At 47.5% G+C, this 24,129-nt stretch overlaps 1 protein-coding gene across 7 annotated transcripts in view; it reads left to right on the forward strand.

Moving 5' to 3' along the window:
- DUSP12 (dual specificity phosphatase 12) overlaps nucleotides 1–24,129 on the forward strand; it is a 108,911-nt gene that overhangs the window by 78,537 nt on the left and 6,245 nt on the right. For all 7 annotated transcript variants that reach the window (XM_056523557.1, XM_056523558.1, XM_056523560.1 and 4 more), the window contains 3 exons: nucleotides 6,023–6,141; nucleotides 7,006–7,096; nucleotides 12,903–13,083. In XM_056523557.1, the coding sequence (XP_056379532.1) occupies nucleotides 6,023–6,141; nucleotides 7,006–7,096; nucleotides 12,903–13,083 (391 nt within the window). The remainder of the gene's footprint in view (nucleotides 1–6,022; nucleotides 6,142–7,005; nucleotides 7,097–12,902; nucleotides 13,084–24,129) is intronic.

Below are 24,129 nucleotides of genomic sequence, written 5' to 3' on the forward strand. Positions count from 1 at the left end.
ACCACTTTCAGTTAAGGGGCTGGCCATTGGGGCTCTATCTTTATTTAAAGCTGGGGCGAGCAAGGGCATTTTGAGCAGGAAGGGGTTACTTCTTACTATTACGTGTGTGTGTGTGTGTGCTTTATACTATGCAGCTGTCAGCCGCAATACTTACTATGTGGCTGACAGCCACCGCGGCGTCTGTACTGTACGGTGCACGGAGCGCCGACTTACTTTCGTTTTCGGCAGCAGACAGCTGCCGGCGTACATGTGAATCGCCTGCTCACTTCCCCGGGGCAAGGAACGGGCGCCATTACTGTTCTTTTTCATGGCGGCCGGGGTGCTATAGCTCCGCCCACAGGGCCGCTGGAGCTTACTGGAGATGCGAACAGCCCTCCAATCAGCGCCGTGCGCGCGATTTTCGGGGGCAGAGGCCAATTAGACAGTGCCTCTGCTCCAGGCACGCCCCTCTATGGCTATTGGCTGGCCTGTTTCTCCCTCTCTTTCTCTCAGAGCGGAGTTCTCCTCACAGCAGCTGCCACAGGGGACACAGACTCGGGTGTGAGAGTTCTTTTTTCATTATGTCCGTACCCAGAACTGTTCCTCCCTCTAAATAGACAACTGGAGCATTAGTTTTCTATTTTGTCTGTAAGTCCTGTAATTCCAAAATGCCTGGTTTGGCTGAACCCACTTGCTCTGCCTGCTCCTCTGCTACCCCAGACCCCATGGTACCACCAGATGCTCTTTCAGTTCCGGTGGATTCGGCCGCCCCTCCAGCCTGGGTTTCTTCCCTATCCCAGTATATGGCTGACTTGACTCAAGTCTCCCATTCGGTGGCTGAGGCCTCCCGTGACGTGGTGTCTGCCTTGAAGAGGTCTGCCCTGCGCCGGCCCTCTAAAGGGACCCGCTCCCCTTCTCCACATACCTCACGCTCTCACAAGCGTACTAGGGGTGCATCTTCTGACTCTTCCATTGAGTCTTCAGGTAGATGTGGGCGTTCCCCTCGTGGGTCCCGCCCCCCAGGTCATCTGGTCATAAACGTCGCTCCTCCAGAGGACGTTCCCACAGTTGCCACTCTGCCTCGCCAGAGCCGCGTACCCGTTCAGGGTCGCCCCCCTCCAGGGCTGCCTCCACTCGTTCACATTCTCCTGGTGAACTGGCGGATTAGGCTTTTAAATCGGCATATGACTCGGAAGACCACGCAGATTCAGTTGAAACGGTGAACTCATTGGTTGCAGCCATAAGAGACACCTTTCACTTAGAGGACCCAGGATCTTCGGACGTGACTCCTGAAGTATCCTTTCATCACGCTGAATTTGACACCCTTCTGAAATCTGCATGGAAACATCCAGACAAGAGGTTCCCGGGAATGAAGAAGGTTCAGGTGCGTTACCCATTCGACAAGGACCATGTCTCTAAGGTGGTTTCCCCTCCCTCGGTGGACCCACCAATTTCCCACCTCTCTAAGGCTACCACACTGCCACTGGCAGGTGTGGCTGCTTTCAAGGACCCGACGGACAAGAAGATGGAGTCCTTAGCGAAGTTTGCCTCTGAAGCAGCAGGCTCTTCTCTACTTCCCACCTTTGCTTCGGCTTGGGTGTCCAAAGCCCTATCGTTGTGGTGCTCAAAACTCCGTCAGGGTATCCAGGCGGGATCCCCCCCCTGAGGATCTTGCTGCCTTGGTTCTCCAATGCTCTAAAGCTGGGGAACTTCTGTGCACAGCCTCCATGCAGTCAGCCCGTTGTGCTGCCTTTGCTGTGGGTCACCTGGCGGCTCTCTGCCGTTCCATGTGGCTTAAGGCTTGGGATGCTGCTTCCAAAAGGTCTCTCACCGAGCTTCTTTTTACTGGTGTCCGTCTTTTTGGCAAGCGCGACGGGGGGCAAGAGTTCCTTGTTGCCTCAAAATAAGGCTCGCTCTACTTCTCAGAGGAAGTCCTCTTCCTTTCGGTCCATTTGGACTTTTGGCCCCAATAAGGGGTCGGGGCAGGCGCCCTCGCGGGACCAGAAGGCCCCCTTGTTCCGGGCGTGCCCGTCTTGGAAGTCGGACACCAACCGTTAGTCGGACACCAACCAAATTGGGCAACAGCAAACCCAGTTCCGCATGAAGTGATGCCCCCACCCGCAGATTTTTCTCGGGTGGGAGGTCGTCTCTTATTTTTTCCAGACGTCTGGACCACACACATTCAGGACTCTTGGGTCAGGGACGTGGAGTCCAATGGGTACGGTATTGAGTTTGCCTCCCTTCCGAGGGATCGTTTTTTTCCGGTCCCGGGCTCCCCGGTCTCCTTCTCTGGTGAAGCAGTTTCAAGAGGCCCTTCGGTCCCTGCTTCTCCAGGGAGTTATTGTCCCTGTTCCTCCAAGGGAACGTTTTTGGGGTTTCTATTCCAATATTTTTGTGGTCCCCAAAAAGGGCGGTTCGGTGCGGCCAATCCTGGACCTCAAGCATCTCAACCGTCATCTTCTTATCCGCCACTTCCGAATGGAATCCCTCCGTTCGGTAGTGGCATCCATGGAACAAGGGGAATTTTTTTTATTCGGTGGACATCAAAGATGCCTACCTCCATGTTCCAATATTTCTCGGCCATCAACGGTACCTCTGTTTTGCGGTTCCGGAGGGGCATTTTCAATTCGTCGCCCTCCCCTTGGGTCTGGCCACTGCTCCTCGGGTCTTTACCAAGATCCTTGCGCCAGTGATAGCCCTGTTGCGGTCGAGAGGAGTCTCAGTGATCCCTTACCTAGACGACCTTCTCATCAAGGCTCCCACAAGAGTCCAGACCCTGGAGAATGTGGATCTCACTCTCCAGACTTTGGATCGCTTCGGGTGGATGGTCAACAGGGACAAGTCTGTCCTTTCTCCCACCCAGTCTCTGATCTTCCTGGGACTTCAATTCAACACGGCCTCTGCCCGGATTTGCCTTCCGCCGGACAAACATCTGACTCTCCTGTCAGGAGTCCGCTCCCTTCGGGCCCAGGTCCCAGTTTCCATCCGCTTTTGCATGGAAGTCTTGGGTCGGATGGTAGCGGCCATGGAGGCCGTACCCTTTGCCCAGTTTCATTACTGTCCCCTTCAACTGGTGATTCTCTCTCGATGGGACAGATCTTCTCTGTCTCTCGATCGCAAGATTGCTCTACCTCGTCGGATCTGTCAGTCTCTGCTCTGGTGGCTCCGCTCCCCCCTTCTTCTTCAGGGGCGATCATTTCTCCCCTCCACTGGCAGGTAGTGACAACAGATGCCAGTCTGTCGGACTGGGGCGGTGTGTTCAGGGACTGGAGGACTGGACGGTTCAAGGCCTCTGGTCTCCCCGGGAAGCCCTTCTTCCGATAAACATCTTGGAACTGAAGGCGATTCTTCTTTGCCATCTTCATTGGGAGTCCCTGCTTCAGTCCCGCCCTGTCCGCGTCCAGTCGGACAACGCCACGCCCGTGGCATACATAAATCGGCAAGGCGGCACTCGCAGCCGTGGCCGAGGTGACAAAGATTCTCATCTGGGCGGAAAACAAGGTTCCGGACATTTCGGCGATTCACATTCCGGGTGTGCTCAACTGGGAAGCGGACTTTCTCAGCCGACCCCGGTGAGTGGTCCCTGCATCCAGAGGTCTTCACGCAGATCTGCGACCTCTGGGGCATTCCAGACGTGGACCTCTTCGCGTCTCGGCACAATCGGAAGATACTTCCGTTTGTGGCGAAGTCCAGGGACCCCCTGGCGCTAGCTGTGGACGTCCTAGTGATTCCTTGGACGGGGTTTGCTCTGCCCTATCTGTTTCCTCCCCTTCTGTTCCTTCCCAGGGTTCTGAGGAAGCTCAAAGCGGAGGAAGTTCCCGCCATTCTGATAGCTCCAGATTGGCCCCGAAGGTCGTGGTACTCCTGGACGACACTCCATTACGCCTTCCACTTCGTTCGGACCTACTGTCTCAGGGTCCTCTTTGCCACCCCAATTTACAGTCGCTGCATTTGACGGCGTGGCGGTTGAGACGGCGGTTTTGCGAGCCCGCGGTTTCTCTTCCCCAGTCATTCGCACCATGCTCAGGGCTCGTAAGCCCTCCTCGGCAAAAATTTACCACCGTACTTGGCGGTCTTATTTTCGTTGGTGCGAAGCTCAGGTTTTGTCTCCTGTTACTTTTTCGGTTTCCCATCTTCTTTCTTTCTTGCAGTCGGGTTTGGAACTCGGTTTGTCTTTCAGTTCCCTTAAGGGTCAAGTTTCGTCTCTTTCTGGTCTTTTTTCAGCGTCCTCTGGCTTCTAATTCTCATGTCCGGACCTTCCTTCAAGGAGTGGTGCATGCTGCCCCTCCTTATCGGTCACCTTCTCCCCCTTGAGACTTGAATCTGGTCTTGGGGGTCCTCCAAGGTGAACCCTTTGAACCTCTTAGGGAGGTGTCCCTGCGCCTCCTTTCTTGGAAAGTGGCGTTTCTTGTTGCTATCACCTCCATCCGGAGAGTGTCTGTCTGAATTGACAGCTTTCTCCTGCCGTTCTCCGTTTTTGGTGCTTCATCAGGACAAGGTTGTCCTCCGGCCAGATCCTTCCTTTTTGCCTAAGGTTGTTTTGGCCTTTCATCTCAATGAGGACATTGTTCTTCCGTCCTTTTGTGCCGCTCCTTCTCATCCTAAGGAGCATTTACTCCACAAACTGAATGTGGTTCGGGCTATTAGGTCTTACCTCTCTGTCACTTCTTCGTTTCGTCAGTGTGATTCCCTTTTCGTCCTTACCGAAGGTTGTTGCAAGGGACAACCTGCTTCCAAGGCCACCATTTCTCGGTGGATCCGGTCTGCCATTTCGGAAGCCTATCGCTGTAGGGGAAAGGTTCCTCCCTTCAGGGTTGTGGCTCATTCTAACCGTTCTGTTGGGGCATCCTGGGCTCTCCAGAACAAGGCCTCGGCCTTGCAGATTTGCAAGGCGGCTACTTGGTTGTCTTTGCACACTTTCTCGAGGTTTTACCGGGTTCATACCTTCGCATGGGCTGATGCTAGTCTGGGCCGTAAAGTGCTGCAGGCGGCAGTGGAACAGCCGTTTGCTTTGGCTTTGGTACGTCCCACGGTCTGTGTCCCCCCAATGGAGCCGATAGAGAAAAGGAGATTTTTTAACACTTACCGTAAAATCTCTTTCTCGAAGGATCCATTGGGGGACACAGCTCCCGCCCTTTTGGGTTTTTCTTTGGTTCTCTGTCCGATGGTGTGTGTTCAGTTATATATTTTCTTCTGGTTCTCGGACAGTTCAGGTTTTTTTCTTTGATCTGTCGGTCCTCTCCTATTGCTCTGGTACTAAAACTGATTAGCTCAGGGCCTGGAGGCGGGTATATCCTGCTGGGAGGAGCTGGCTTTTTTTTTTGTTACCCTAGTGTCATACCTCCTAGAGACAGCAGCATACACCCACGGTCTGTGTCCCTCAATGGATCCTTCGAGAAAGAGAGATTTTACGGTAAGTGTTAAAAAATCTCCTTATTCTGGAGTTCTCCTTTAACATTGTAGCTGCTCTGTATATATGTGTTAAAGGGGTACTTGGGTGGAAAACATTTTTTTTTTTTTTAATCAACTGGTGCCAGAAAGTTAAATGTATTAAATTCTACTTAATCCTTCCAGTACTTATCAGCTGCTGTATACTACAGAGGAAGTTCTTTTTGAATTATTTTTTTTCTGTCTGACCACAGTGTTCTCTGCTGACACCTCTGTCCATGTCAGGAACTGTCCAGAGCAGCAGCAAACCTCTCCTGCTCTGGACGTCCAGAGCAGGATAGGTTTGCTATGGGGATTTGCTTCTACTCTGGACAGTTCCTGACATGGACAGAGGTGTCAGCAGAGAGCACTGTGGTCAAACAGAAAATAAATTCAAAAAGAAAAATACTTCCTCTGTAGTATACAGCAGCTGATTTATAGTATCTGTAGTATACAGCAGTGTTTCCAAACCAAGATGCCTCCAGCTGTTGCAAAACTACAACTCCCAGCATGCTGGGAGTTGTCGTATGGCAACAGCTGGAGGCACCCCGGTAGGGTAACACTGGTGTACAGAGAGAAGCTTCCCAACCTCATCCTGGTTTTACGTTTCTTTCAGAATCCACGAGGAGTTTGAAAACCAGCTGGCACTGTTTGAAGAAATGGGTTGCGACGTAGATACCAGCAGCGCGAGCTACAAACAGTATCGCCTACAGAAAGTGACACAGAAATTCCCCGGTAAGGACCCCTAGGGTTTTTTTTTTTTTTACTTTTTTTATGTTTAATTGTTTAATATTTTTTGCTGCAAAAAAAAACAAAAAACAAGGGAAGTGTTTGATGAAAGGGTCATCCAACTGGGGGGGGGTTTACAACTTTGGCCATTGTACATGCTCTAAAAGAAATAAACCTTTAGTTACTTCCAGTGTTCCCCTGTCTCGTGGTGTTTTTGGTGTCCTGGTTGTGATCCTCTTCCTCTCAGAAATCGTGATGCTCGGTTCAGAAGTGACGTTGGGGCCCAGAGTGTCACACTGCCCGTCAGCCAATCACTGGCTGAGACAGGATATCCTCGCGACCAGTGATTGGCTGAGCGGCAGTGTTATACTCTGGGCCCCAACGTCGCTTCAAGCCCAAAAGTCACGATTTCTGGAAGGAAGAGGAACGTAAACTGACCAAAACAGGTGCATGTGTGTCAATGGATACATCTAGATATATTATGCTATCGGATTTTCAAGGAAAGTATTATATGAACTAGACGGATGTAAAAATTGTAATGTGAATGCGTCCCAACTCTGTTAGGGTCTTGGAGGAAAACCAAGGAAAATTAATTATAACAGAAAAGCTGAATGACATCATAAGTGCTTTCTTATGTGGTGAGATAACCTGCACAGAGTGAATGTCATCCATAGTGAAGTCTTATTTATGGTTTTTATTGACTTAGTTTTCCTAGTCATTATATAAGCAGAAGATCACAGCATCTAGGAACAAGGTGAACAAAAGACTGAAAATCTAAAACAGATCAATAAAATTAATAAACTGTTAAACACTGAACATTATTTTTTATTGTGTAAATTTAGGAACAGTGATTCTGTGATTTGCTTTTAGAATTACAGAAAGTGCCGCAGGAAGTGTTCGCCTCTGATCCTGCCTCTATGGGGCAAAGTACAGACATATTGTTCAGGTGCAGAAAGTGCAGGTCGGGATTATAATATTTTTTTTCATATATTCATTATACATATTCTCTGTATCTGTGTCTCTGTCTATTTCTTTATCTTGCTCTGTCTCTCTCTTTCTAAGGCTAGGTTCACATTGCCGTTTGCATCCGACCTGTTTAGGGTCCGACCGGCTTTTTATTTTATTTTTTTTTTGGAGCCAAATGAGCCCTGAAGCGGGTCGGATGCAAACGGCTACTGCCAGGTCCCGACTTACCCCATTCATTTGTATGGGGTCTGCCAGTGATCCGATAATTTTACAGGAGAATAGCGGAGAAAAAACTGTGCTTGCATTATTTTTTTTCTGCGTTAGACTTGACAGAACTGCCGATGAAGCTCCACCTAACGGAGCCCGACAGCAGTGTGAACGAGGCCTTAGAGGTTAGATCCCCTCTAATCATCTGTTTGTCAGTTTGTTTGTAAGTCACTGTAACATAGAAACATAGAATGTGTCGGCAAATAAGAAGCATTTGGCCCATCTAGTCTGCCCAATAATCTGAATCCTATCAATAGTCCCTGGCCCTATCTTATATGAAGCCTTATGCTTATCCCATGCATGTTTAACCACTTAAGGACGAACCTGTAGGCTTTCCATTTTTCCTGTCACTGCCATGCGGTGATCGGAACAGCATGACTGCTGATATCTATCTGCTGCAAATCTGCTGCAGATTTTGCGCAGCTCAAACTTGCAGCGGGAGACTCGCTGTAATCCCCTTGTGTTACCATACCCTATAAGCACTGCACTAAACGAAATAAAGAATAAAACGCTACATTTACACAAACCCTTACGCTGTTACTACCCCCCCGCCCCCCCCAAACTAAAATAGAAAAATGGTCTGTAGGGCAGCGTTTCCTAAACAGGGTGCCTCCAGCTGTTGCAAAACTACAACTCCCAGCAAGGCCAGACAACTTGCCTCCGACACTGAGTCTGCCAGTGAGGGAGAAGAGGAAAACTCCACTATCTTCCTCCTTCCCCTCAGGGCGGTGCTGAAGGTCATTGCCAGTAGAGGCACCCTGGACATGTCCCCCTTACAAGTTTACCTTTCCCCTGTAATAGCGACCCTGTCCCCCATATAGGTGACCCCGTCTGGACCCCAGTTCAGGATGATTATGAGCCACAGGTTCCTGGGTTTGTTGGTCAGCCAGAAATCCAAATTGACCTCACAGTTCTCACAGAAATGGAATTTATTATGGGTTAAAAAAAAAAAAAAAAAAAAAAATTTAGTGATTTGTTGGCGGCTCAAACAAATTTGTACACCGAACAGTTTGTGGCACAGCACCCTAATGCTTTTTTGGCTAGACCCAATAGATGGACCCCCACCAATGCAGCCAATCATATCTACATGCAGGAAAATTTATATGTTAAAAATTATCATCTTCTAACCCCTATAACTTTTACATTTTTCCGCATACGGGCCGGTATGAGGACTCATTTTTTGCGCCGTGTTCTGAAGTTTTTATCAGTACCATATTTGTATTGATCAGACTTTTTGATTGCTTTTCATTCATTTTTTCATGATATAAAAAGTGACCAAAAATACGCTATTTTGGACTTTGGAATTTTTTTGCGTGTACGCCATTGACTGCATGGTTTAATTAATGATATATTTTTATAGTTCGGACATCTCCGCACGCGGCGATACCACATATGTTTATTTTTATTTACACAGTTTTTTTTATTTTTTTTATGGGAAAAGGGGGGAGATTCAAACTTTTATTAGGGAAGGGGTTAAATGACCTTTGTTAACTTTTTTTTTTTTTTTTTTTTTTTTTACATTTTTTTTGCAGGGTAAGGCTAAGTTTCCACTTGCCAAGAAAAACGCCAATTCTGCCGCATGGCGTTTTTTTCGGTCAAAAAACGCTGCGGCCAGATGTTAGCTGTAAGTCAATGAGAAATTGCAAATTTCGAATTCCACTTTGCGTCTTTTCACTTTGGCGTTTTTTTAGAAGAAGTCTATGGGAGTGAGAAAATGCCAAGAAAAACGCTATGTGGATTTTAACTTTGGTGTTTTTGCAGGCGGTTTTAAATCTTTTTGGGACTTTAGCGATCCAAAAAAGTGATGTAGATAGCTGTTTTTAATAAAATTTCGTAGGGTACCATTAAAAAAATGTTTCCAAAAAATATACAGTAGTGAAGGAAAAAATTGTATCTTACAAAATGTATAAAAAAAAACTATTACTTTTTAAACAGGGATCAATTTATGTGTGAGGGGAAATAAAAATGTAGCCGACAATTATAAAAATGTATTGTGTGTTTTTCACTTTTTTGCTTGATTTTTTAAATTTTTTTGTAGTTAGTACTACTACTCCCAGCATGGAACACACTGTTCTATGATGGGAGTAGTACTACCTGTACTAATAGACAGATCGCCCGCTGCGATCTTTCTGTATAATATATAGATGCGGCGGCCGCTCTTCTATGGTCCCCTGCCCTGACGTATATTTACACTTATTCATATTTTCCACAGAGCTGTGATTGGCCAGATGGTTCCAGCCAATCACAGCTCTGTGTGAGAAATAGGAACATGTGTGTATATATACGGCCGTGCAAGGGACCATAGAAGAGCGGCCGCTGCATCCACACATTATACAGGAGGATCACAGCGGCTGTCAAAAGTGATACCCACTATGATCTTTCCATAACTGCAGCTACTACTACTCTGCCTCATGCTGGGAGCTGTAGTACCTGCATTAATAGACAGATCGCAGCGGGTGTCAGAAGTTACACTTGCTGCGGTCTGTCTATTAATACAGGTACTACAGCTCCCAGCATGGAGCAGAGTGTGCTCCATGTTGGGAGTAGTAGTGCCTGCTTAAGGACACATCACAGTGGATGTCACTACTGACTCCTCTGTAATTGTCCTGTCTATAGCAGAGATGTAGCGACTGTATACATCGCTCACATCCCTGCTCTGCACTATACTCCGGGCTGGCCACTCATTCATTCATCTTTTCCTCAGAGCTGTGATTGGCTGAAACCATCCGGCCAATCACAGCTCTGGGTGGGAAATATGAATTTCTGTTGACATCAGTGGCCGGAGTATAGTGCAGAGAGGCGAGCAAAGAATAGACCCGCTCGCTTCTCTGCTATATTATGGACGATCGCATCGGGCGTCAGGACTGACACCCGGGGCGATATGTCTATATAGTACAGGTACTATCACTCCCAGAATGGAGCAGTCTGTTCCATGCTGGGAGTAGTAGTACTACATAAAAATTTTTAAAAATGTATTTAAAAAAAAAGTGAAACACACTATTAAAAAAAATTATAAAAATTGGGTTATAAAATATATACATTGCGTTTAATAAAAAAAAAATTTCCATCACTGCTGCATCCTTTTTTTTTGGTACCCAAGAAATTTTGAGTACCAAAAAAAAAAAAAAAGCCAAGGTGCAATTTCCACACAAATGGAAAAAAAAGCCCCAAAAAAAAAACGCAAGAAAAAACGCATGATGACGTCACTTGCACTGGCGATTTTTCAGGCGTTTTTTTAATCCCTAAAAACGCAGTGCAAAGAAACAAGTGGAGACTTGGCCTTATAGCTCCCATAGGGGGCTATAACACTGCACACACTGATCTCTTATGCTGATCCCTGCAAAGCCATAGCTTTGCATGGATCAGCGAGATAGGGGCTCGATTGCTCAAGCCTGTAGCTCAGGCTTGGAGCAATCAAACCCAGATCGGACGCAGCGGAGACATGTAAGGAGACCTCCGCTCGCGTCCCAGCTGATCCGGACATCGCGATTTTATCGCGATGTCCCGATCAGCCCGACTAAACTGCCGGGAAGCGTTTACTTTCACTTTCAGACGCGGCGGTCAACTTTGATTGCCGCGTCTGAAGGGTTAATAGCGCGTGGCACAACGATCGGTGCCGCATGCTGTTAGACCAGGGTCCCCGCTATGAATAGCAGCCGGGACCGACCCAGTGTGATGCAGGGTCACTGTGGACCAGGGGTACCAGGACCAGGCGTAGGGCGTACAGGTACGCCCTACATCCTTAAGAGGTTAATTAAACCGCACGGTCAATGGCGTACATGTAAAAAAAAAAATCCAAATTCCAAAGTAGCGTATTTTTGGTCACTTTTTATACCATAAAAAATGAATAAAAAAGCGATCAAAAAGTCCGATCAAAACAAAAATGGTACCGATAAAAACTTCAGATCACGAGCCCTCGTACATCCCCGTATACGGAAAAAAAATTAAAAAATTATAGGGGTCAGAAGATGACATTTTTAAACATTAATTTTCGTGCATGTAGTTATGATTTTTTTCCAGAAGTACGACAAAATCAAACCTATATAAGTAGGGTATCATTTTAATCGTTTGGACCTACAGAATAATGATAATGTGTAATTTTTACCCAAAAAATGCACTGCATAGAAACAGCAGTCCCCAAATGTTAGAAAATGGCGTGTTTTTTTGTTTTGTTTTTTCAATTTTATCGCAATGATTTTTATTTATTTAAATTTTTTTTGGTTACACCGTAGATTTCTGGGTAAAATCACTGATGACATTAAAAAGTAGTATTGGTGGCGCAAAAAAAAAAAAGAAAAAACGAAAGTGCAAAAAATGGAAAAACCCTGAGTCCCCAAGGGGTTGAAGACTTCTGATGTTTTTTAAAAAAGGGGAAAAAGTCTATTTTATGATTCCAACATAAAGTAGACACATTTCCTATGTGAAACAAAATGTCATTTATTTGGTATGACCGTCTTCCTAAAAAGCAGAGCATTTCGAAAACAATTTACCACTATCTTAAAGTAGAATATGTAACGAAAAAACTGTCTCAGAATCAGAATGATTAATAAAAGCATCCCAGAGTTATTAATGCATAAAGAGACACAGGTCAGATTTGCTGAATTTGGCGATGTCCTTAAGGGGTTAAACTCCTTCACATTTGCAGCGACCACTTCTGCAGGAAGGCTATTCCATGCATCCACTACTCTCTCAGTAAAGTAATACTTCCTGATATTACTGCAGAGACCTTTCTCCTCTAATATAATATGTCCTCTTGTGGTAGTTTTTCTTCTATATAAATCCCCTCTCCCCTTTTGCCGTGTTGATTCCCTTTATGTATATAAAAGTTTTCATCATATCCCTTTGTCTTCTCTTTCTTCCAAGTTATAAATAAGTAAAATATAATTGAATTAATCTTTTTGTATATTACAGTCTGCTCAGCGTTTGGAACAAACTGCTCCGAACGCTGGAGCTGCGAACTCGTGACGTCATAGCCCCGCCCCCTCATGCCATCACGCCCCACCCCCTCAATGCAAGTCTATGGAAGGGGGGTGACGACTGTCACGCCCCCTCCCATAGACTTGCATTGAGGGGGCGGGGCGTGATGTCGTGAGGGGACGGGGCTATGACATCACGAGTTCCTGGCACCGGCTCCAGCTCTTGGAACAGTTTGTTTCAAACGCTGAGCAGCGGGGTACCCCTTTAAACAAGACCATAATATACAAAAAGATTAATTCAAAGGGGTACTCCGCTGCTCTGCGTTTGGAACAAACTGTTCCGAACGCTGGAGCCGGCGCCAGGAACTCGTGATGTCATAGCCCCCTCATTGTGTCACACCCCGCCCCCTCAATGCAAGTCTATGGGAGGGGGCGTGACAGTTGTCACGCCCCCTCCCATAGACTTGCATTGAGGGGGCGGGGCTATGATGTCACGAGTTCCCGACTCCAGCGTTCGGAGCACTTTGTTCCAAACGCTGAGCAGCGGGGTACCCCTTTAAAATAAACGTAAAGTTTATAGGTTAGGTAAATAGTTGTCTGTCTATATCGCCATCACAGACGATCCTTGTTCCGGGCGGGAAGCATCTTAAACCATACATTAGGTGACGGACCTGCAGCTTTTGCTCATAAGAGACTGGCATCGTTACAAGCATCACAAGACCCTACGAAGTGCACTTCTTTTTTTGTGGAGCCAGTGCGGTGGATGGAGGATGCTCTTTTGGGAGTACTGGATGGGCAGGTAAAGCCAGAACTGCATAATTTAAAGGAAAACTTCAGAGATAAAACCTTTTTAAATCAACTGGTAACAAAAAGTTTTATTCAGATTTGTAAATTACTTCTATTTAAAAAATCTAATGGCTTCCAGTACTCATCAGCTGCTGTATACTACAGAGGAAGTTGTGTTGTTCTTTTCTCTGTGACCACAGTGCTCTCTGCTGACACTCTTTTATTATAAAATTAAAAAACCTTACAAAACACAAAAACAAATTCCATTGACTGAAGCAAAAATAAGCAAAACTGAACATGGATACAGACATTCTGTCTCAGAAACAAAAAGTGAAACTTTCCTGACTGGCCAGCCCAGGTTATAATAAATAACAAATAACGACCTACCTATAATATTCTATTACCAAACAGTCCAACACACACACACACACATTCCTTAACAACATAAATAGCTTTTCCTCGCTTTTTTTCCTTCTCTTTCTTAAAATAACAACATGCAAAAGAAAAGAAAAATATGTCCAACTGCCGTAACTAAAAATAATCCAACTTGGAAAATATTTTCTTTTTTATACATACACATATATACATATATATACACACCTATACACACACAAGTAACTAACAAAAGAAAAATATGGCCAACTGCCGTAACTAAAAATTATCCAACTTGGAAGAAAGAGAAAAAGGGAAAAAAATGAATAAAAAAAATAACAAAAATACACATACATATACACACATATATATACATACACATACACACACATACATATATATACACACCCTTTCTTCCTTTTCTTTTCCCTTTTTAAAAATAACAAAAGAAAAATATGGCTAACTGTCGTAACTAAAAATGACTCCACTTGGTAAACCGTAGAACAACAGAAAACTGGTCTGACTGCCTATTCTCACAAAAAAAAAAAAAAAGTTAAAAATTATTAACTTACACATGACAACCTATATAACAATATAACTATATAACAAATAACAACTATATAACAAAAATAACAACCTACACTATACTATCCCATCACCCACCACCCCCTCTGGACATGGGTCAAAGTCCATAGATCACAGTTTATCCACATATTGTCCATAACTGATCCATGCCAGATCACCACCACCCCTACCCACCTAATAAACAGAACATATACAAAACAATATACACATACTCTACCACAAAACAATATTAACAATACAATACACCAAAAAACAACAAACCACAAGGCCCAAGTTTGGTTGCCTGCAAGCCTTTTACAATCTATCCATAGAAAACAAAACAAAAGGCTAAGGTGACATACATAGCCCCCCACCAGGAAGAAGGATGGCAATCCTGATGAAAATAAATGTAAATTCCTCTCCCTATCAACCTCTGACCCTATGGCTATCCCTTCATGAAACCAACCCTATACTCACCCTAACATATATACACTACCCCTAGCCAAAATTAAGGTACTTCACCTTAAGGGCCTAGTACCTAGGGCACATGAAAAGAAAAACCTCTCCACAGGGGAGAAGCCCTATTGGTACCAAGACGGCCATACTCCAAAGACCTGATCTTACCGAGGTCACCGGTGATATTCCTACAGACCTCCACCTCAGAGAGGATTTTCTGTTGGTTCGACACTAAACGCCGTGCATTCCATGTGTAGTACCTAACCACTAAACTAACTAAGAATAAAGTGCCCCGGTCTCGGCCACTCAAGTTCCTAAATGCCCCATAAGCCCACTCCGGGTAGGTAAGGCCGGCAAGTTGACTTCAGCCGATGGAAGCACCCACCCGGTTGTAGAACCCTATATTAACCCCTTAACGACAATGGACGTACTCCTACGCCCCCGTTTCCGAGTCCTTAAGGACCGAGGACGTAGGAGTACGTTCTGTTCATTCCCGGCCCCCGGTCGCTAGCCGGAGGGGAGCCGGTGCCCGATGCCTGCTGAAATCGTTCAGCAGGCATCGCGGCATATCGCCCAGGGGGGTCATTATGCCCCCCCATGTCAGCGATGGCCGCAGATCGCTGGACAATTCAGTCCAGCGATCTGCGGCGATTCCGGGTCAATCGGGTCTCCAGTGACCCGGAATTACTGGCTGATCGGGGCAGTCAGAGACTGCCCCGAACAGCCAGAGCCTGCAGGGGTGAGGTGGCACTGGTGCCACCTCACGATCGCCCTGATTCGTCGTCCGGGAATCCCAGCCGACCAATCAGGGCGCCTGCTGCAGGTGTCACTCCCGCACCCGCTCCGCCCCTCTTCCGGAGGACGTGAGCGGGTGCGGGAAGACGACCTCGGGTGCTGGGGACCCCGATCCCTGGCGTTAATGTTGGGATCGGGGCCCCAGGAGCGACGACGGCGGCGGGACTGACCTGCAGCGTCGATCAGCAGCAGCAGGAGGTGAGTGACAGCCTCCTGCTGTTGCTTAGCAACAGCTCCCAGCATGCAAAAAGGGCATGCTGGGAGCTGTAGTTATGCAACAGGAGGAGGCAGACCACCACAACTCCCAGCATTCCCTTATGGGCATGCTGGGACTTATGGTTTTGCAACAGCTGGAGGCACATTCTTTCTATGGAAAAGTGTACCTTCAGCTGTTGTGTAACTACAACTCCCAGCTTGCACAAACAGCTAAAGTGCATGCTGGGAGTTGTAGTGGTGCATCTGCTGGTTGCATAACTACAACTCCCAGCATGCCCGTTGGCTGTCGGTGACTGCTGAGAGTTGTAGTTTTGCAACAGCTGAAGGCCCACTGAGTTAAGTAGCAAACCAGTGTGTCTCCAGCTGTTGCATAACTACAATCCCCAGCATCCCCAGCCAAAGTAGTATGCCTCCCGCTGTTGCATAACTACAACACCCAGCATGCCCTTCCGCTGTCCGTACATGCTGGGGGTTGTAGCTTTTGCAACAGCTGAAGGCACACTGGTTGCAAAACACTGAGTTTGTTGCCAAACTCTGTGTTTCACAACCAGTGTGCCTCCAGCTGTTGCAAAACTACAACTCCCAGCATGCACTAATAGACCGTACATGCTGGGAGTTGTAGTTTTGCAACAGCTGGTTGTTGTCCCGTCCCCCCCCCCCCCCCCAATGTGAATGTACAGGGTACACTCACATGGGCGGAGGATTACAGTAAGTATCCGGCTGCAAGTCTGAGCAAATTTTCTGCTGCAGCTCAAACTGCCAGCGAGAAACTACTGTGAACCCCCGCCCGTGCGACTGTACCCTAAAAACACTACACTAACACAAAATAAAATAAAAAGTAAAAAACACTACATATACACATACCCCTACACAGCCCCCCTCCCGAATAAAAATGAAAAATGTCTGGTACACCACTGTTTCCAAAACGGAGCCTCCAGCTGTTGCAAAACAACTACTCCCAGTATTACCAGACAGCCACTGACTGTCCAGGCATGCTGGGACTTTTACAACAGCTGGAGGCACCCTGTTTGGGAATCACTGGCGTAGAATACCCCTATGTCCACCCCTATGCAAGTCCCTAATTTAGGCCTCAAATGCGCATGGCGCTCTCACTTTGGAGCCCTGTCGTATTTCAAGGCAACAGTTTAGGGCCACATATGGGGTATCGCTGTACTCGGGAGAAATTGTGTTACAAATTTTGGGGGGTATTTTCTGCTATTACCCTTTTTAAAAATGTAACATTTTTTTTTTTTTTACATATGCAAATGTTGTGAATCACCTGTGGGGTATTAAGGTTCACATTACCCCTTGTTACGTTCCCCGAGGGGTCTAGTTTCCAAAATGGTATGCCATGTGGTTTTTTTTTTTTGCGGTTCTGGCACCATAGGGGCTTCCTAAATGCGGCATGCCCCCAGAGCAAAATTTGCTTTCAAAAAGCCAAATGTGACTCCTCTTCTGAGACCTGTAGTGCGCCAGCAGAGCACTTTTCACCCCCATATGGGGTGTTTTCTGAATCGGGAGAAATTGGGCTTCAAATTTTGGGTGGGTATTTTCTGCTATTACCCTTTTTAAAAATGTAAAAATTTGGGGAAACCAAGCATTTTAGGTAAAATTTTTTTTTTTTTTACATATGCAAAAGTCGTGAAACACCTGTAGGGTATTAAGGTTCACTTTACCCCTTTTTACGTTCCCCGAGGGGTCTAGTTTCCAAAATGGTATGCCATGTGTTTTTTTTTTGCGGTTCTGGCACCATAGGGGCTTCCTAAATGCGGCATGCCCCCAGAGCAAAATTTGCTTTCAAAAAGCCAAATGTGACTACTCCTCTTCTGAGACCTGTAGTGCGCCAGCAGAGCACTTTTCACCCCCATATGCGGTGTTTTCTGAATCGGGAGAAATTGGGCTTCAAATTTTGGGGGGTATTTTCTGCTATTATCCTTTTTAAAAATGTAAAATTTTTTGGAAACCAAGCATTTTAGGTAAAACATTTTTTTTTTTTTTTTTTTTTACATATGCAAAAGTCGTGAATCACCTGTGGGGTATTAAGGTTCACTTTACCCCTTGTTACGTTCCCCGAGGGGTCTAGTTTCCAAAATGGTATGCCATGTGTTTTTTTTTTGCTGTCCTGGCACCATAGGGGCTTCCTAAAGGTGACATGCCCCCCAAAAACCATTTGTCGCTCCTTCCCTTCTGAGCCCTCTACTGCACCCGCCGAACAATTAACATAGACATATGACGTATGTGCTTACTCGAGAGAAATTGGGTTTCAAATACAAGTAAAAATTTTCTCCATTCTACCAATTGCAAAAAATCAAAAATTGGGTCTACAAGAACATGCGAGTGTAAAAAATGAAGATTGTGAATTTTCTCCTTCACTTTTCTGCTATTCCTGTGAAACACCTAAAGGGTTAATACACTTATTGAATGTCATTTTGAATACTTTGGGGGGTGTAGTTTTTATAATGGGGTCATTTATGGGGTATTTCTAATATGAAGACCCTTCAAATCCACTTCAAACCTGAACTGGTCCATGAAAAATAGCGAGTTTGAAAATTTTGTGAAAAATTTCCAAATTGCTGCTGAACTTTGAAGCCCTCTGGTGTCTTCCAAAAGTAAAAACTCATTGATTTTATGATGCAAACATAAAGTAGACATATTGTATATGTGAACCCAAAAATGTTTTATTTTGAATATCCATTTTCCTTACAAGCAGAGAGCTTCAAAGTTAGAAAAATGCTAAATTTCATTTTTTTCATCAAATTTTGGGATTTTTCACCAAGAAAGGATGCAAGTTACCATAAAATTTTACCACTAAGTTAAAGTAGAATATGTCACGAAAAAACAATCTCAGAATCAGAATGATAACTAAAAGCATTCCAGAGTTATTAATGTTTAAAGTGACAGTGGTCAGAATTGCAAAAAACGCTCCGGTCCTTAAAGAAGATATCCCATGCAGCAAAGAAAAAAAAAAATACTTAGCCATTCCATAGTATATTCACCTACCACCTCTCTGACATGTTTGTGATTTATTTTCCGCCCCCCATTCACTGGCTATTCAGCTCATAAATTCCAGTTACTTCCTGGTTATGGTGCCTATGCCTGTGATGTCAAAGACTACATTTCCCTGCATGCACTGCTCACATTTCCTGCTCTCAGCTGCCTGAGCAGAGAACTTGTTACCTCCCCTATCTTATGTTAGTCACTCCCACAGCTATGCTAGCTCACTCCCACATAACACTGAGCTCCAATCATAGCCCTATACAGCAGGGTGGCCACGAGGAAACACAATGTAATCTCAGTGCTCAGAGAGAGGGACCCTGGAGTGGAAGCTGCAGTTTTACACTGTAAAATCACTCCCTCCCCCTCCTCCTCTCAGTGAAATAGCTTTACACTGACCCAATAACCTCCCCCCTTCTCTGCCCTGCACTTCTGTCTCCCCAGTGCTCAGTGTGACAGCTCCCTCCCCTCCCCCCTCTCCTCCGTTATCAGTGTAAAAACATTAGCAAGGAGAGGGGAGAGAACTATGATCTGAATCAGCCGGCATATAGGCAGTGCTGCTCAGCCAATCACTGCAGAACAGAGGGAGGACAGTGTGAATATTCATCAGATGGGAGGGGCTAAGCCCGAGCTCAGGGATCTCTCTGCAGCACAGGGGTTTTCTGGGTAATTGTCACGTCACGGCCCCTGGATGCTGCTGATAACAGCCTGAATAGGGGGTCGAAAGTCATGAAAACCTGGAACAGCTGAATTTCCTGTCAGACAGAAGAATGCAGATAAAGCTGGTTTCTAAGCAGCATTGGTAATGGAAGTGATTTACAAACCTGTATAACTTTACCTTCTGCACTAAAAGCTGAACAATTGTTTACTGTGAGACTTGTCCTTTAAGGTGTAAAATGGCCTGGTCCTCAAGGGGTTAAAGGGACAATGAAGCAGGAAGTGGTCCATGCTTTCCAGCGTGTCCCCACACACTTCACGGGGACATCCTCGGTCATCAGAGTTCCTGCACTTCAGGTTGTCCCTTACATATAGCTTCCCCTGAAAGCAGCGCCAGGCCAAGTCCCAAAACTTCTGGGGGATCCTTTTCATGTTTAAAAGGTACAACCCCACCCTCAGATCCCGACCTGGGCAGTCCCTGAGCGCCAGAGGCTCCTGGAAGTGGGTCAACAGAACCCGCTTGTCAAGGAACTGCCTTGACTGGGTCCTGATCTCCCACACTCCTAGACCCCACTGACTTCAGAGTGGGGGTAGCGTAAGCCGGAAGATATCCATGGGGCGTACGGAGGTCCTTCACTCGCCCTCCTGTCTCCCATTCCTGGAAGAAAGGCTGAAACCATTCCCTGCAGGAGAGTACCCACGGAGGAGCCCTCTCTTTCCAGAGGTTTGCAATGTTAGCTTTCAAGAAGGTGTTCGTAAAGAACACCACCGGGTTTACCATAGATAAACCCCCTAGTCTCCTCGTGCGGTACGTAACCTCCCTCCTGACTAGGTTCATCCTGTTCCCCCATAACAGTTGGAAAAACAGGCTGTAGATCCTAGTATAGTAAGCCTCTGGCAAGATACATACGCTGCCCAGATAGATAAACAAGGGGAGCGGCATCCTGGAGCTTACCATCCCAGTTTTTGGTGGGATAATCATCCTGGCCAAATGTGATGCCTAAGACTTTTGCTGATTCTTGGGGCCCTGGAAGGGTGTCCGGGAGATCAAATGTGGGATCCCCCCCTCCCAGCCAGAGACTCTCACACTCATCCCGGTTGATCTTAGACCCGGATGCCTCCGAGTAGCGGTCCACCTCCGACATCACCACATCGACCTCCTCTTCGCCACCACTCTCTGGGTAACAGCTGGCTCCGCCAGACTCATCCCGACTCCCGCCAATGGTCCGCGACTCACCCTCCTAAGGAAGGGATCAATCGCAAACACATATACACCTCAAAAGAGCGTCCAGACCACCCGTTCACCAGCGGAAATACTTCAGTCAAGAGGGGAGCTAAAGACTCCTTAAAGGTCCTGTACCACTCGGATGTTAAGCCATCCGGACCTGGCGACTTCTTGGGGGCAAGCCCCTTGATCGCCAGTCTCACTTCCTCTTCCCTGATTTCTTCTGCCAAAACGCCAAGAGAGGGGTCTACCCCTGGCTTAGGAATGTTTTCAGCCAGGAAAACCGACATCTTGTCTCAATCTAGATCCTTCCTCCCCAAGAGGTGCGAGTAGAAGGATCTGACAACCTCTAAGATCCCTGATCTGGACCGATTCAGAGATCCTGTACTATCAATCAGTCCTGAAATGATTTTACTACTCACTGACATCTTACAGTTTCTGTAAGGGTCGGGCGAGCAGTACTTCCCGAAATCCCTCTCAAAAACCAAAGATGCGTGCCTATCGTACTGACACCTCATCAGCAAGGATATCACTCTGGAGATATCCTCTCGGCTACCTCCAGTCGAAACAAGAAGCTCGAGTTTCCTCCTCAGACCCTGATACAAGCGATACCTGTTCAGGGACCTGAAGCTCGAGAGCTGGCGGAAGAACCCCGCAGCCCGTTTCTTGAATATCTCCCACCACTCTGACTTACTACTACATAGGCCCAGTAAAGGTACCTGACTCTGAAGAAAATCCTCAAAGGACTGTCTTACCTCCGCTTCCTCCAGGAGGGACGAATTCAGCTTCCAATAACCTTTTCCCATCCGGGGGGTTTCTGAAACATTCAGGGAAAACAAAATCATAGTGATCGGAGAACTCCACCTCAACCACGGACACTGCAGAAGAGACTGCTTCCTCCTTTAAATAAAACCTATCAATCCTAGACCTGCGACTACCTTGATGATAGGTGAAACCTGCGTGGCCCGAGGGGCTCTGGATGTGGGCATCCTCTAGGCGAGCTTCTCTAGCTATGCTCATCAGCGCAACACTATCGCAAGTCAGCGGACTATTGGAACCTCTCCTATCTTGGGACCTCGTGACATTATTGAAGTCCCCTCCAAAGATCACTTGCCGACTTGTAAAAAGAAAGGGCTTAATCCTCATAAAGAGATCTTTACGGCCCCGCTTAGTTCGTGGGGCGTAGATGTTAATGAGCCAGAGCTCTTGTCCCTTCATGAAGACATCTAAGATCAGGCACCTCCCCATTTCTAATTCAATAACCCATCGGCATTCAACCGGATCGGTAAAAAGGACCGCCACCCCACTATACGGCTCAGCCGCAAGAGACCAGTGGGAGGGACCACACCTCCACTCTCTTCTGGCTTTTACCAGAGAGGCTAGATCTGACAACCTGGTCTCCTGTAATAAGAAAATGTCGGCTTCAACGCGGCCGAGAAACTCAAAGGCTGCGAATCTAGCCGTAACCGACTTTATGCTGGCACAATTAATAGATGCCAGCCGCCATACAGGGTGATTAAATTAGACGGCCCCACCCTTTACTTTTGTTTTCCCTTCTTTTTTGCCCCCTCATCCCCCGAAGAAGATGAGAGGGCAGGACCACTCTTGGATCTTTTTTTTTTTATTCAGATAGATCCATATTATCCACGACTCCGTCTGGCCCCGGTCTAGCCCTGTCCTCTGAGGAAGGTGCCTCAACAGGACAGGGCCCAGTTCCTCCCAGAGGCTCTTTCTCCCTAGGCACCTCGCCCTCACCCTCCCCAGCCAAGGAGGGGGAGGAGATGGTATCAAGGACGAGGTACCGGTTTGACAGGTCAATCAGAGGGGGGGCAGTCAGGCTTCCGTTTTGAACCTGGCCCGTAGCACAAGGAACAGAGGGCTCTGACCTCTTCTTTTTCCCTTTCCTTTTGCCCTTGTCTTTCTTTTTAGGCCTCTCCCCACTCTCCTCATCCACACTTTCATAGTGGGAGGAATCGGAAGAGTCGGCCATATTGCCTTCCTCTCTGTGAAGCCTCCTGATCTCCCCGTCCAGCACATCCTCCTCCAGGGCTTCAGTGGTTACAGGGCCAGCTTCAGGAGCAGGGGCTGGAGCTACCCCCATCACCTGGGCACTCTCCAGCTCCCTACTCCTTCTACGATTTTCCTCCCGCCTTAGTTTGGCGGGGCCCTTTTTCCTCCTCACAAGCCCTGTTGCACCCCCATCCCTTCCCATACCCTCCCCGGCCGAGGCAACTTCACAGCTCTCCTCAGCCGGAGTGGCCGCTGCACGGGCGAAGGCGCTAGGACAACGGCTAAAAGGGTGCCTGAGCACACCACACAGGTGGCACCGGATCTGCCAACAGGATGTGGCCAGATGACCCACCACACAAAGCGCAGACCTGTACAGTACAGGCTGCGCTAAAGTGGGTGGGTCTGTCACACCTGTGACAGACCTTAGGCTGCCCCTGGTAGAAGACCTGGATCCTATCACGTCCAAGGAAGGCGGCTGACGGAATGTGGGCAACCGTACTCCCTGAACGCTTGAGTTTGACGGAAAACACCCAGGCCCCGGACCAGATCCCGTGCTCATCCAAGTTTTTCTTGGGCATGTCCGTCACATCCCCATGCCGTCCGAGCCAGGTCATGATGTCATAACAAGAAAGTGACTCGTTACGGGTCAAAACGGTTACCTTCTTGACAGCATTCTGATGGGAAATCGCCTTTACGGCGAAATCCAGCCAGCCGGGCTCGTTTTTTGCCACTTCGTAACCAGAAGAGTTTGAGACCCTCTGGCTGAACGAAACTGACATCAACCTCAGACGAACCATAGGGGTGAATCAGGGCAAAGATGTCACTCGCTCTGAATTCCATATGAAGGAGGAGCTCAACCACTTTAGCGCGAGGTGGGCACGCATCCTCACCCCTCCAAATCAGACGGACCACATTCCTACGGTTATTGTCCTGCCCGGTTGTCGGGAGGGACCAGACCACCTCCCCATTCCGCTCTCGGAAAGCCCCCAAACCGTGCCTCTCTATCCAGAAAGACAGGTCGACCTCACCCCTTCCCTCTACCTGGATCGACCGGTCACCCCTGCGTAGAGCCTCCAGGAGGCGCTGTTGCAAATGGCCCCCAGGGCCGGACAGAGACGGGGACCCCCCCTGAACCCCCGGCAGCGACATTAGCATAGCTCCTAGGAGCAGTCACTGCCAGGGGGGCAGCCGGACCACACCCAGACCAATAGCCAGAACCACTAACTACACCATTCACACCACTACTCTCAACCTCTTTATTTCCAGCCATACTACTACCACTCCCATCAACATTCACTCCACTGACACTCCCACATACACTCCTCTCACCCACAACACTACTACACCCATCAATATCACATCCTACATTCTTGTCCTGACTAACAAATTCTGGGCTGGCTGGGACTTGTAGTATGGCTGGCTTTAGTAAAGTCCTTTGTGCTGGCTTAGCCGCTGCTGGGGTCGACGCTGATGGCTTCTCCTTCATGGCTGATATCACATCCTGATTCTGGGGCTGCCCCACCGGGCGCACTCCAGCTCCTCCCACAGCGCCAGCACCTGCTTCACCCGACTTCACAGGCTCTGTGGATAATCCCGGCGCCCGGACACTCCACCCTCACAGGGGAGTGCCCCGCAGTGCCGGTAATGCCCACAGTACTCAGGGAACCGCCCCCCGAGCACACAGGGGCATAACTCGCGCTGCCCACCATGAGCCCATCCTGCCCCTCCCTACCGGCAGGATGGGTGGGCTTCACATCTATTGCATCTGCA

This window comes from Hyla sarda, chromosome 6, assembly GCF_029499605.1.
Source record: "Hyla sarda isolate aHylSar1 chromosome 6, aHylSar1.hap1, whole genome shotgun sequence".
NCBI lineage: Eukaryota > Metazoa > Chordata > Amphibia > Anura > Hylidae > Hyla > Hyla sarda.